General features: G+C 36.0%; 1 protein-coding gene across 1 annotated transcript in view; it reads left to right on the top strand.

The window, feature by feature from the left end:
• MNAT1 (MNAT1 component of CDK activating kinase) overlaps window positions 1-14311 on the top strand; it is a 182416-nt gene that overhangs the window by 70449 nt on the left and 97656 nt on the right. The window contains exons 4-5 of the mRNA XM_017859423.1: window positions 6795-6898; window positions 10743-10883. Of these exons, the coding sequence (XP_017714912.1) occupies window positions 6795-6898; window positions 10743-10883 (245 nt within the window). The remainder of the gene's footprint in view (window positions 1-6794; window positions 6899-10742; window positions 10884-14311) is intronic.

Consider the following 14311-nt stretch of genomic DNA (forward strand, 5'->3'; position numbering starts at 1 on the left):
ACTCTGTCTCAAAAAAAAAAAAAAAAAAGTGCTCAACACCACTAATCATCAGATAAATGCCAATTAAAATCACAAAGAGATATCATTTCACATCTGTTAGAATGTCTGTTATCAAAAAGATGAGATAAGTATTGATGAGGATGTGGAGAAAAGGGAATCCTTGTATGCTGTTGGTGGGAATGTAAATTAGTACAGCCATTTTGGAGAACAGTATGGAAGTTCCTCAAATACTAAAAATAGAACTACCATATGATCCAGTAATCCCACTTCTGGGTCTGTAACCTATAGCCCTATTCACAATAGCTAAGATATGGAATCAACCTAAGTGTCCATCATTGGATGAATGGATAAAGAAAATGTGGTACATATACACCATGGAATACTTCAGCCTTAAAAAAGAAGGTAATTCTGTAATATGCAACAACATGGGTCAAGCTGGAGGACATTATGCTAAGTGAAATAAGTCAGTCACAGAAAGACAAATATGGCATGGTCTCACTTATATCTGAAATCTAAAAATGTTGAACTTAGAGAAGTAGAAAGTAGAATGGTGGTTACCAGAGGCTGTGGGATGGATGGTGGGTGGGGAAAGGGGAGCTAGATGGAGTTAATCAGGTAAACACTGGAGAATAGCCAGTATTTTTTATTATTTTGTTGGCTAAAGGATATGAAATTTCAATTAGACAGGAGGAATGAGTTTTTGAGGTCTGTTGCACAGCATGGTGACCATAATTAATAATAATGTATATTTCAAAATTGCTAAAAGAATAGATTTCCAGTGTCCTTGCTACAAAAAAATAAGCATGTCAGGTGATAGATACGTTAATTAGATAAAATAGTTCCACAGTGAATACGTATATCAAAACATCACATTGTACCCTGTAGATATTTACAATTATTATTTGTCAACTGAAAAAAAAGAGGGCTTTGTCAACCAGGCTGTCAGTTAAGATTGTGGCTAAGAGGAGATACTAAAGAGTGAGAAATGACTTTTCAAGGGGCCATTACAGTAATTTGGATGAGAAATAATGAGGGCTTGGAGTAGATACTAACAGTGGATATAGATAAAGAGGATATTTTAGATGCAGAATATTTAAGTGGTTGATTTGATGTAGGAAGTGTGTTAGAGAGAGTAGGCAAGGATAAATTAAAATATTATGACCCGACCCCATGCAGTTGTATGGTGTTAATCAGGTAAACACGGAAGAATAGGCAGTATTTTCTATTATTTTGTTTACTTGGGTGAAGCGTGTGCAGAAATGAGAGATGAAGTAAAAACTTTAGTTTTAGACCTGTTAAGTTTTGTTACGGTGCGGCTCCACCACTTAGTTGTTTGGCATTGTTCTGTTTGTCATCATATAAATAAAACTTATTTATTTATTTATTTTTGAGACGGAGTTTTGCTCTGTTGCCAAGGCTGTAGTGCAGTGGCGTGATCTCGTCTCACAGCATTCTCCGCCTCCCGGGTTTAAGCATTCTCTGCCTCAGCCTCCCAAGTAGCTGGGATTACAGGCGCCTACCACCATGCCTGGCTAATTTTTTTTGTATTTTTAGTAGAAATGGGGTTTCACCATCTTGGCCAGGCTGATCTTGAACTCCTGACCTTGTGATCCACCCGCCTTGGCCTCCCAAAGTGCTGGGATTACAGGCATGAGCTACCACACCTGGCCAAAACTTCCTTTAAAAATCTTGTTTCATTAGCATTCTATTTTGTGTTTTATTCATACTTTTCAAGATAATTAGTTAGATGTCTGTGATATCTGTATTGACTATTTGTGTTAATCAGAAGTATAAAATGTTAATTTAATGGACATTTACTACGTACCAGACTGAGCTGTACACACATTATCTCACATAATTTTTGAAATGCTAAGAGACAGACATTTTTATTCCTATTTTGCATTTGGAGAAGAGGCACAGAGAGCTTAAGTATTGTGCCCAAGATTGCATTGCTAGTAAAGAATGGAGCCAAATTGTAAATATAGGATTTTCTTACTCTCTGAGTCTAGAAAATGGAGTTCTATGGAATTATTAGAGATGAGAGAACAAAGGTAGGTTGGGGCCATATTTTGAAGGATATTAAAGACATTTGAACTCAATCTTATAGGTAGAAGGGTGCTGTTGAAGATAAATGTTTAAGTCTGGAGTAAGAGGACTAGAGTTAGTAGGGTGCCTCAGAGGGTCAGTGTTTGAGGATTCATAAATTGGAGATTGAGGTAATTTTGTTGCATAAATTTCATTATGAATCTTTTGAACGTGAATATAAAAATGAAAATGTTATAATTTAGAATAATAGCATCAAACATTTTCAATAGAAGGGGCACACATGAAGATGGACTTTCTTATGGCATTAACAATAGGCTCTTTTCTGTGGTTATGACAATCTATACATAAAATTCTTGTTCCTTATGGCTCCAGGGATTATCTCAAAGGTTTATTCTTAGTTTCATAATGAACAGATTATTCTTTTGGTGCAAAACAGATTATTCTTTTGGTGCAGGGAATTCTTATTTTAAAAGGGTGAGAAAGTCCTAAGGGCTTTTAAAATAAATTCTAGATGTCAAAAGACTTCAAAATTGTACTTAAATAACATTAAATCTTTCAGAAAATACAATAGGCTTTTGTTTGCTTTTAATACTTGACTAAAGGCAGGTCAATATCTGAGCTAAACTAGTAAACAGATAAAGGGTCAAATGATTGTTATAGCAAATTAGCTTCCATTCCTTTTCTTCACGGCTATTGTACCAACCTGATTCATTGGGTATGAATGAGACCTGCTTCATCTGAAAACTTTTAAAATAGCAATTCACTTTTATGGTTCTTTTCTTACTTTTAAAGGAAGAGGTTTATATTATCTGATTATGATTTGCATTTATTATTGCTGTTACCTTTGCTTCTAAATTAAAATATGAAACAAATTATTTTACTTTCATTGGAATTCATGAAGTTTTCTTTTTTAAATTTTTATTTATTCATTTATTTTTTAGAGATAGGGTCTCACTCTGTCTCCTAGGCTAAAGTGCATTGGTACCATCATAGCTCACTGTAGCCTGAAACTCCTGGGCTCAAGTGATCCTCCTGCCTCTACCTCCCAAGTAGCTAGAACTACAGGTGTGTGCCACCACACTTGGTTAAGTTTTTAATTTTATTTTTTTGGTAGAGATGGGGCCTCATTATGTTGACCAGGCTGGTCTCAAACTCCTGACCTCAAGTGATCCAGAACTCATAAAGTTTTTAATAAGCATAAAAGAAATTGTTTGTATAAAAACAGATTAATTTCACTTAAGATTTAAGTTTACCTATTTCTGGGCTCTAATGTAAAAGTTAAAATCAGTAGTAAACTGTCTAGTTTGCTAATAAACTGTTTTTTAAACTGCTTTAAACATATTAGTAGAGCTCTACATGGGATATCAATTTGACCACTTACTTTTCAGTAGATTCATACCATAAGAAACCAAGATTATTTAGTCCTGTCGTTTTGAACCTTCCTCCTTTGCCATGTTCAAATCTGTACTTATAAAGGTTATTTTAATTAAATCTATAATTATAAAGGTAATTATAAATGTTGGGTATTAGTTTATTTTTTTCTCTCATGATAATTCAACAAGTATTTTTTTAGCTCTTACCAGATGAGAAGTTTTTTCTTTTTTTCTTTTTTTAAAAAAGTAGACTTTTTTAAAATGAAGTTTTAGATTCATAGCAAAATTGAGCAGAAAGTACAGAGAGTTCCTATATATCTCTTCCCTCTACATGTGCACAGTGCACAGCCTCCCCCACTATTAACATCCTGCACCAGAGTGGTACATTGTTACAATCAATGAACCTACATTGACATATGATTATCACACAAAGTCTGTAGTTTACACTAGGATTCATTTTTGGTGCTGTACACCCTATGAGTTTTGACAAACATATAATAATGTGTATCTACCATTATATCATACAGAGTCATTTTTAACTGTCCTAAAATCCTCTGTGTTTTCTGTGTGTTTATTCCTCCCTACCCCAACCCCTAGCAAACACTGTTCTTTTTAGTTTTTATAGTTTTGACTTTTCCAGAATGTTATATAGTTGGAATCATACAGTATGTAGCCTTTTCAGATTGGCTTCTTTCACTTAGCAATATGCGTTTAAAGCTCCTCTGTGTCTTGGCTTTATAGCCTATTTCTTTTTAGTGCTAAATAATATTACATTTTTTTTTTTTATCTACTGAAGGATGTCTTGGTTGCTTCCAGATTTTGGCAATGATTAATAAAGCGGCTGTAGCCATTCATGTGTGGGTTTTTGTGTGAACATATGTTTTCAATTCATTTGGGTAAATACCTAGGTGCTTGATTGCCAGATTATATGATAGAGTGTGTTTAGTTTTGTTAGAAACTAGGAAACCATCTTCCAAAGTGGCTGTACCATTTCGCATTCCCAACAGCAAGGAACGAGAGTTCCTGTTGCTCCAGATCTGCACCAGCATTTTATGTTGTCATTGGAGTTTTGCCATTCTAATAGGAGTACAGTAGAAGTAGTGGAAGTGATAATAAAGATGAATCAGACCTAGAAACTGCCTTCAAAACTTAGACAATTCTTTTAGTCTAAGTTTTGGTGCCAGTTATCCTTCTAATAGGTCAGACAAGTTGTGCACATTGAAAATCATTATACAGGGTAGAAAGTGGGTAAATGCCAGCAAAGTGATATTAGATAATGTATTATAAGCATTCAGGGATGGAGAGATTGTAACTGCAAAGTGTCTCATAAGGAGGAGCTGGTGATTAAAATGGGTACAGAAGGGTGAGTCATATGTGGATATTCACTGTTGTTCTGGGTTGAGGTTGGTACTGTGATGAGCCCTGTGGGTAGGGAACAGTTTAATCACAGGTATGGAAATGGGAAAGTGTAGGGGCATACAAATGCAGAGGACTGCTAGGTAGCATTGGTTTTCAGGCATTGAGAGAAATGACACAACTAGTTTTGTAGGCATTGTAGATAAAAGTTCAGGTTTGGAATCAGATAACCTAGGTTAATGGCTGGGCATGGTGGCTCACAGCAGTAATCCCAGCACTTTGGGAGGCCAAGGCAAGTGGATTACTTGAGGCCGGGAGTTCAAGACCAGCCTGTGAAACCTTGTTTCTACTAAAATATACAAAAATTAGCCAGGCATGGTGGTGCATGCCTGTAATCCAAGCTACTTGGGAGGCTGAGGTTGGATCTGGTAGATGTTGAGGATGGTGAGAGTTGTGAAAAATCATTGGATTTGGTTGCTGAGAGGATGGCCTATTAAATACAAGGGGTAGATTGTGAGTGGTTGGTAAAGATAGTGGAATCACCATTTTAACTAAGGATCATAGGTACCTTTTTGAGAGTGCTGCTTGTCTGGAGCCTCCCTCTGACTGTTTTGTGTCAGGACTAGAGTGTGATTTATGAAGATTGTCCTACATTGCATCCTAGCCAGATTCCCTGACTTATTTTCTTTTCCACTTTATGTTAAAAAACTGGAGAAGTTGCTAGAGGATAATTGCTTCTCATTTTCTCTCAATTCTTCCAGATTTAAAATTGCGTATGATAAAACTGAATAGACTTTTGCCTTTATACCTAAATGAGCCTGGATTTTCAACAGTGATTATGATAAATTGATGTTCTGAAATACGTAGGCCTCTTGAGAAGACAAAAATGAAATTATATATCAAATTGGTCATCTGAGTCTGTTTGATGGCTTTACTCAACAAAACAAGCAACTCTGTGTTGGTCCTCCAGTATTACTTTTTAACTCTTATAAGCTATTAAAGGAAAGAGTGAGATGGGGAAGCAATCTGTGGAAACCCAAGGGATAGAGCAGAGTTATTTAGGGTAGATCCGTCTTGTTTGTAGGACAAGAAGCAGGAAGCAGTGGTAAGTAATTGGAGAAGGGGTGGAAAGGCTAATAATGGATGTAGAAAGATTATAAGGGAAACTTGAATTATGGAACCAGGAGAGTCTTACTGATATGGATTGCTCCATATGAATTTATATATAGCAAAAGGGTCTTTTTTTTAATTGTTCAGAGTATTATAGTAACTTTGATTTACATATAGAAAATTAGAAGGGAATATGGCATTTATAATTTAAATTATTTTGACTTGGAATTATAAAAAGAGAGTTCTAATTCACAGAAAATTTAGTAGTATCTAAACATGTCTCAGTGGTTCTCTTAAATTCTTTTAGTCTAAGTTTTGGTGCCAGTTTATCCTTTATTTTTCTTCTTAAGTTCCAACTCTTTTATTTCATACGTTTCTAGAGCTGGACTACAAGGTTTGGAATCAGGTTTGAAGGTAATTCAAGCCTGTGCCTACTCATGTTGGAGACCATTGGAATGGGGATAAAACCTGTTTTTTGTTTGATATCAATTATACAAATATATGATTTTTTAACTCTTTTTAAAATTCTGACTACTGTAGTAGATTCCAGACTTACTCTTTATATTAAAAAAAATTTAAACAGTATTTTGTATGCTTTTAAAGCTAGAGAGGGGACTATAAAAATCAGATCTAATTAAGTATGGCAAGCATGTATCTTAGGTTTTCTGGAGTGATCCTGACATTTAGGTATTTTGTGCGAGTCAGACAGTCTGTCCTTGTATTTGGCTTGGAAAACATGGTTACCGTAACTAGAGCTAGTCTCTAAAATAGGTAGCTGATTAAAAGGTCACAAATAGAGCTATAAAGAATGACATCCTAACAAATGAGTCTCTGTGGTATTTGTTTTTTATTATCTACTCAAGATTTATATTAAAATATTTTCATGTCATTGTTTTCTTTCTAATGCAGTTTTCAACTTGACCAACAATGTGGATTTGGACAACACCAAAAAGAAAATGGAGATATATCAAAAGGAAAACAAAGATGTTATTCAGAAAAATAAATTAAAGCTGGTCAGTGGCTAAGTATTTTCTTCTCCTTTTGTCTTAGAAACAAATGTTTCCACATGATACTTTAAAAAGACATCTTCCTTTAAACCAGTTACATTTACAAAAAATGTCGCTGAAATTTAGACCAGAAATATGAATATACACTGTATAGGTATGTAGGTAGGCAGGCACACATTACTATAGCAGCATTATGTTAGACTGTGCTTTCTTAAGGAAATGGATCCATAAGATAGGTGATTGTTAACGCTAGTTTTCCCTGCTTGTATAATTTTCCGGTAAGTGAGCATTTGGACAGTGGTCACAAAACAATGGAGGCTCATTTTTATCCTTGGACATTAATTTCTTTAAAGGAGGGAGCAAACCCAGACAGACGTTGATGGAGCTCCCAAGAGGGAGATAAAACAAGGACACTATTTATTAGAAACTAAAATGAATTCATGATTAGATCAGAGGAACACATTTGTAAACTAAGTAAACTAAGCTTAACTTTGGTTTCTCAATTAGTTACCTTTTTTGTTTTACTGAAATAGTAACATTGCTAGATATAAATATGATTTTGGTTTGTTTTAGTTGATCTCATGTTGAAGTTTGTTTTGAAAATATCTCGGCTGGGCGCGGTGGCTCACACACGTAATCCCAGCACTTTGGGAGGCTGAGGCGGGCGGATCATGAGGTCAGGAGATCAAGACCATCCTGGCAAACACGGTGAAACCCCGTCTCTACTGAAAATACAAGAAAAATTAGCCGGGCGTGGTGGCGGGCGCCTGTAGTCCCAGCTTCTCGGGAGGCTGAGGCAGGAGAATGGCGTGAACCCGGGAGGCGGCGGTACTTGCAATGAGTGGGGATCGTGCCACTGCACTCCAGCCTGGGCGACAGAGAGAGAGACGCCGTCTCAAAAAAAAAGAAAAAAGAAAGAAAATAAAAGAAAATATCTCAGGAGTCATTATTATTAAATGTATTAAAATGTATTCTATAAAGAAAAAAGAATTGTATGCATGCAAAGGATCGATTGTCTAATTTGTACACTTTAGCTATCATGTATATAGTACAGTTTGGCTTTCTAGTTGTAGGGAAAAGCAGAAGTAATTATGTTTGAGATACTTCATCAGGATTTTGTAATTAATTAGTGAAAACAAGCATATTTGGATCACATAGCATATATTTTCATCTTGTATTTAGAAGAGACTTCCTCCTTATAGTCTTATAGCGCTTTGTATTAACATTTCTTTCCTGCTGTAAAACTCTCAATGAATTGATACTACATTTTCATTCCATTCATACCTAGCCTAGCTTTCTTTAAAAGTATCTTATTTCTGAGAGCATCAGTATGTCATTAATGTTACTCTCTTTGCCTAGTAACTTTCTCTGGAAACATCAGAAGATACATGCAGAATAGGTATGTGTAGATAAAATGTTTCATTAACCTGAAGTGTTGGGATTACACGTGTGAGCCACCACTTTTATCATGAAAGGGCGTTACATTTTATCAAAGCCTTTTTCTGCATGTATTGATAAGATTATATGATTTTAATTCTTTATTTTGTTAATGTATATTAATTGATTTTGTATGTCAAACCGTCTTTCCATCCCAAGGATAATTCCCTCTTGGTTATGTTGTATGATCCTTTTAATGTGCAGCTGGATTCAGTTTATAAGTATTTTGCTGAGGATGTTTGCATTTTTGTTCATCAGGGATATTAGCTCGCAGTTTTCTTTCCTTGTGGTGTCTTTGTCTGGTTTTAGCATCAGGGTAATAATGCTGGCTTCATAAAACGAGTTTGGAAGTGTCCCTCTCTTCTATTTTTTAGAAAAGTTTGAGAAGGATTGATATTAATTCTTCTTTAAATGTTTGGCATTATTCACCACTGCAGCCTTTTCTCTGTTAGGAGGCATGATTACTGATTCAGTGTCCATACTAGTTCTAGGTCTTTTCAGATTTCCTGTTTCTTCATAATTTGGTCTTAGTAGGTTGTATGTTTCTAGGAATTTGTCCATTTCTTCTAGATTAACTGAAGTGTAACTGAAGTGTAATTGGTGTGTAATTGTTCATAGTAGTCTCATGATCCTTTTATTTCTGTGGCATCAGTTGTAATGTCTCCTCTTTCATTTCTGATTTTGAGTCTCTCTTTCATAGTCTTGCAAAGAGTTTGTCAATTTTATCTTTTCAAAAAAACTTAATTTTGTTGATTTTTTTCTGTTCTTTTTCTATTTTCTATTTTATTTATTTTTGCTCTAATCTTTGTTATTTATTTTAATACTTTGTTCTGCTAATTTTGAGCTCAGCTTGTTACTAAATTTCTAGCTCCTTGAGACGTAAAGCCAGGTTGTGATTTGAGATCTTTCTTCTCTTTTAAAGTAGGTGTTTATCACAAGAAACTTCCTTCTTAGTACTGCTTTTTCTGTATCCCTTAAGTTTTGGTATGCTATGTTTTTGTTTGTGTTTGACCTGAGGTATTTTCTAATTTCCTTTTTGATTTCTTTGACCCAATGATTATTTGAGTTTATTGTTTAATTTTCACATATGTGCATATTTGTGAGTTTTCCAGCTTTCCTTCTGCTATTGATTCCTGGTTTTATTCCGTTGTGGTCAGGAAAGATACTTCGTATGATTTCAGTCTTCTTAAATTTGTTAAGACTTGTTTTGTGACCTAACTTGTGACCTATCCTGTAGAAAGTTTTGTATGTGCTTGGGAAGAGTGTGTATTCCGCTGCTGTTGAGTGGAATAACAACTAACAGACATAGACAGAACTATAAAGTTGTTTTAAGACTTCTGTTTCCTTATTGATCTTCTTTCTGAAAGTTCCATCCATTATTGAATGTGAGTTAAGTCTCCTACTGTTACTATATTGCTATTTCTCCCTTTAGTTGTCAGTTTGCTTTATATATTTAGTTGTTTATAGTTGTTATATCTTTCTATATGTTGACCTTTTTATCATTATATAATGTTCTTTGTCTCTTTTGACAGTTTTTTAATGAAAGTCTATTTCGTCTCATTATGTTCTTTGTTTCAGTGAATGGTGCCAGCATTCATCTAGGTGTTCAATCCATATTTGGTCAGTCTTTATATTCTGTTGATGATCACTCTTTATCATGTTTTAAGCCTCATCCCCACTCTAATTAGATTATTACTGTATTTAGGGCTCTTATTTCTATTCTTTCTTTTTTTCTTTCTTTTTTTTTTGAGATGGAGTCTCGCCCTGTTGCCCAGGCTGGAGTGCAATGGCATGAACTTGGCTCACTGCAACCTTCATCTCCTGGGTTCAAACGATTCTCCTGCCTCAGCCTCCCAAGTAGCTGGGATTACAGGCATGTGCCACCATGCCTGGCTAATTTTTTGTATTTTTAGTAGAGACAGGGTTTCACCATGTTGGCCAGGCTGATCTCGAACTCCTGACCTTGTGATCCACCTGCCTTGGCCTCCCAAAGTGCTGGGATTACAGGCACGAGCCACTGCATAGGGCTCTTATTTCTTATCTGGATTATTTGAATATACTTCTAACTATTCCTCCTATTGTCAGTCTTGAATCCAATTGATCTTTATGTATACCTTTCTGTTTCTAGTCATCTTTTTAAACTCATCCCTCAAATTCCCTTAATATGTTCCCAGTGGCCTTAGTATAGCAAAATCCACTAGTATGATATAACAGAATAGTTATTCTGTTTAATAGTAACATGTCTACATGAAATAAAGTAAATTCTATTTCCCTCAATATGGAATTGCTACATTATTAAATAATAAGTGACTAGTGTGTTTTATGCTTCCAATAAAGAAAGTATTAGAGTGTGGTATATGATTGCTCTTGGCTCCCAAATTTATTCCATGCCATATATAAATTTTTGTTTTAGACTCGAGAACAGGAAGAACTGGAAGAAGCTTTAGAAGTGGAACGACAGGAAAATGAACAAAGAAGATTATTTATACAAAAAGAAGAACAACTGCAGCAGATTCTAAAAAGGAAGAATAAGCAGGCTTTTTTAGATGAGCTGGTATGTATTAATGCTAATTGTGATTGTAAATTAGCACAGGGATTTACCTTTCCTAGTAGGCTGAATGATGGCATTTAAAGGGCATTTCCAGTGTTTGTAATCTGGTTCACCTTTAGTTTTGTTGGTTATGTATTGGTATCAGTGTATTTATTGCTGAATAAGAGGTTGCCCCCCACCCACACTGAACAATATATTTTTATGTTCACAATTCCGAGGGCTAGGAATTTAAGTGGTTCTTTTGGGCTTCTCTGCTTCCCTAATGTATTCTCAGGACACCTCTCTATGTGGTTTTGATAGCGATAGGAGGCAGCCAAATGCCTAGGCAGATAGGGACGGGTACCCGGAGAAACCCCACCTCCATGTCGAAGACAGTTTAAAATCTGAAAGCCAAGCTACAAGTTAAATCCTTGGACCAGATTGAGAACTTGTCCTCCTCTTTGGTGTGCTTTCCTCTGACTGATCCCCACTCTTCACCTATTTTATATATGCCTACCCTTTCCTAATTGGTTTTCTACACTGTCATGCACACCTTTGGGTAGTGTCTTCACTTCAGCCTTTTTGCATACTCATAAGCTAATTCAGCACATACTCCTCATCCTGTGCCTATAAAGACCCCAGACTCAGTAACTAGAGGAAGAGACAACCTGACTTTGGGGAAGACGACCTACCCTTCCTCTGCCCTCTCCAGCTCCCCTCTCTGCTAAGGGCTGTTTTCGTCGCTTAATAAAATTATCGCCTTCACCATCTTTAACCATCCCTGTGACGTCATTCTTCTTGGATGCCAGACAAGAGCTTGGGACCCACTGAGTGTCAGTACCCAGAAAGACTGCCACACTGGCACTTTGTCCTTGCTAGTGGAGAGCAGCTGCCCCAGGTGACAAGGCCAGAAGCCAACTGAGCTGCTAACACATTGCCGTCTGACGGTGGAACTAAAGGAGCACTATAACACCTCCCCTGGGGCTTTTGGGTTGTGGGCACCCTCACCTGGGCACTGCCATGTTCCCCTTGAGGCAACATGCCTGGTCTGGCTGTGGGCCCCACATGGAGTTTGCTTCTGTGTCTGTGCCTGGAGCAGATGGCTGGGTCCTGCACTTGCTTGCTTGTGCCTGGTCTGACTGTGGGCCCCACGCAGAACTTGTTCCTGTGTTGGTGCTTGGAGCAGCCAGCTAGATCTGCACTGACTCACCCACGTGCTCCCTCCCACATGGGGTTGGGTGCAGTGGGTCTAGTAGAGGGGAGTCCTTACCGTGAATCTAGTGAAGGGGCTGACTACATCAGAAACTGCATCAATTTCTGTAACATTTTGATTGTACTTCTCACATGTTGGCTCAGGGTTACAAGAGAGAATATTTCAAGAATAAGAAAGTAGAAGATGCTAACATTTTAGGGCTTGGGCTAGGAAACTGGTGCAGCATTGATTCCACCATATTAGCAAAAGAGCCCACTCAGTTTCAAAGGGAATGGATATGGATCTCACCTCCTAATGGGAGTGTGATGGCCATCTTTAGTCCACACAGTATGTACTGGGGAAAACTATGTTTTTCTAGAATTTGGCAAAATATAAATTCATTTAGGATACTCAATCTCTATCCCAATATCAGTTTAGTGATAAGAATTATGAAAATGACTTTCATTTTCATATTGTAATTTGTCTTAACCTTATGCCTATTTATTTATATCTTACCAACTATGAAGGATTTAAAGTGATTTCCTAGATATTGTTTGTGGACATGCCACTACTTACTTTGTGTAACTCGAAGAACGATGTTAAAATGAGGTTCTAGTATATTTTACTTATATATTTTTTTTTTTTTTTTTTTTTTTTTTTTTTTTTTTGAGACGGAGTCTTGCTCTGTCTCCCAGGCTGGAGTGCAGTGGTGCAATCTTGGCTCACTGCAAGCTCCGCCTCCCGGGTTCCCGCCATTCTCCTGCCTCAGCCTCCCGAGAAGCTGGGACAACAGGTGCCTGCCACCACGCCCGGCTAATTTTTTTTTTATTTTTTTATTTTTAGTAGAGTCAGAGTTTCACCATGTTTGCCAGGATGGTCTCGATCTCCTGACCTCGTGATCCGCCTGCCTCAGCCTCCCAAAGTGCTGGGATTACAGGCGTAAGCCATTACTTATATATTTTTAAAAAGCTTTTTATTTAATATCCATTTTATTTTCAGATGAGAGAGTGACATTGTAACTGAGATGAGCCAGTATATTCTTAATAGATTGTTTATATGGCTTTAAGCTAACTGACTAAAATACATTGTTTCTGAAGCACTTTTCTCCTGATTAATGCTATTTTTCTAATAATGAGCTCGTTTTGGCTCCATGCTGAAGTTTATATTGACTCTGTTTACTTTGTGACAGTATATTTTATATTTTTGCATGAAAAAATAGTGTATTTTCGCTTGAAAGAAATAGCAGTGTTTTTGCAAATTTTTGTTTTCCAGAAATTAGCTTCCTAGGTTGGTCAACCTTGTTAGATAATGACAGTAATAATAACTAAGGTTTATGAAGTGTTTCATGGATTTGTTACTATATTACTTGATATTTATAACCCTGTATGATATTGATGACTTCACAAACTAGAAAATCTTCCTCTCCAGGAAAGTCTTTTTGCATTCTTCTCTTTCCCTTTATGTTCATATAATTTATTTCCCTGAGGTTTTTGTGTTTGTGTGTGTGTGTGTGTGTGTGCACGTGCGTGCGCAGTGTTAATATACTTTCTTGTCTAGTTGATAATGCTATTACCCTATGATTGGGGAAAATATGTATATGTGTGTTTTTCTACTGTGCTTTTGCCAAAAAAGCATATAAGTCAGTTAACCAAGAGTAAAAAAAAAGGAAAGCGAGATTACTTAAATTGTAAGGAGGTGTGAAACTAAAGGAAAAATAAGGGTAAGGACATTAATGAGGCTTAGATAGAAAATGCTATCATAAAACTCCATTTTCTATGAGTGGAATGTGAATTTGACTCTAAAAATGAGGACAGCAGAATATTAAATAGAGTAATGATGCTGTCTGTAGCAACTTTCATTAGTTCTTTCTTGAAACTATTAAGTGGCAGGTATGGCTTTAACAGTGAAATGACATGTTGTGTTTTATGTTTTTGTAGCTGTTTGGTGAGAAATTGAAAACTTTAAAAAATGAATTAGTAAATTGATGTTACTAATTATTAGTATATAATTACTAATTATAATTGTTTTGTTGAAAGATTCTTCCCCTTATCATTTTATACAAAGAGTTACAGGCTCTTTTTTGAGTAATGCTTCTCTTCTATATAATTAATTGAATTAATCCCAAATATAGAACTTTGATAGAAAAATATACTTTTAACATTTTATGTTCCATCTAATAAAAAAGGTTTTTAGATTTTATTTTGAGGTTAGCCAGCTTTGCATAACAATTATTCTTGCATATTCTTTTTCCTTTTTTTTT

Source organism: Rhinopithecus bieti, unplaced genomic scaffold, assembly GCF_001698545.2.
Source record: "Rhinopithecus bieti isolate Rb0 unplaced genomic scaffold, ASM169854v2 scaffold_50364, whole genome shotgun sequence".
NCBI classification, from domain to species: Eukaryota; Metazoa; Chordata; class Mammalia; order Primates; family Cercopithecidae; genus Rhinopithecus; species Rhinopithecus bieti.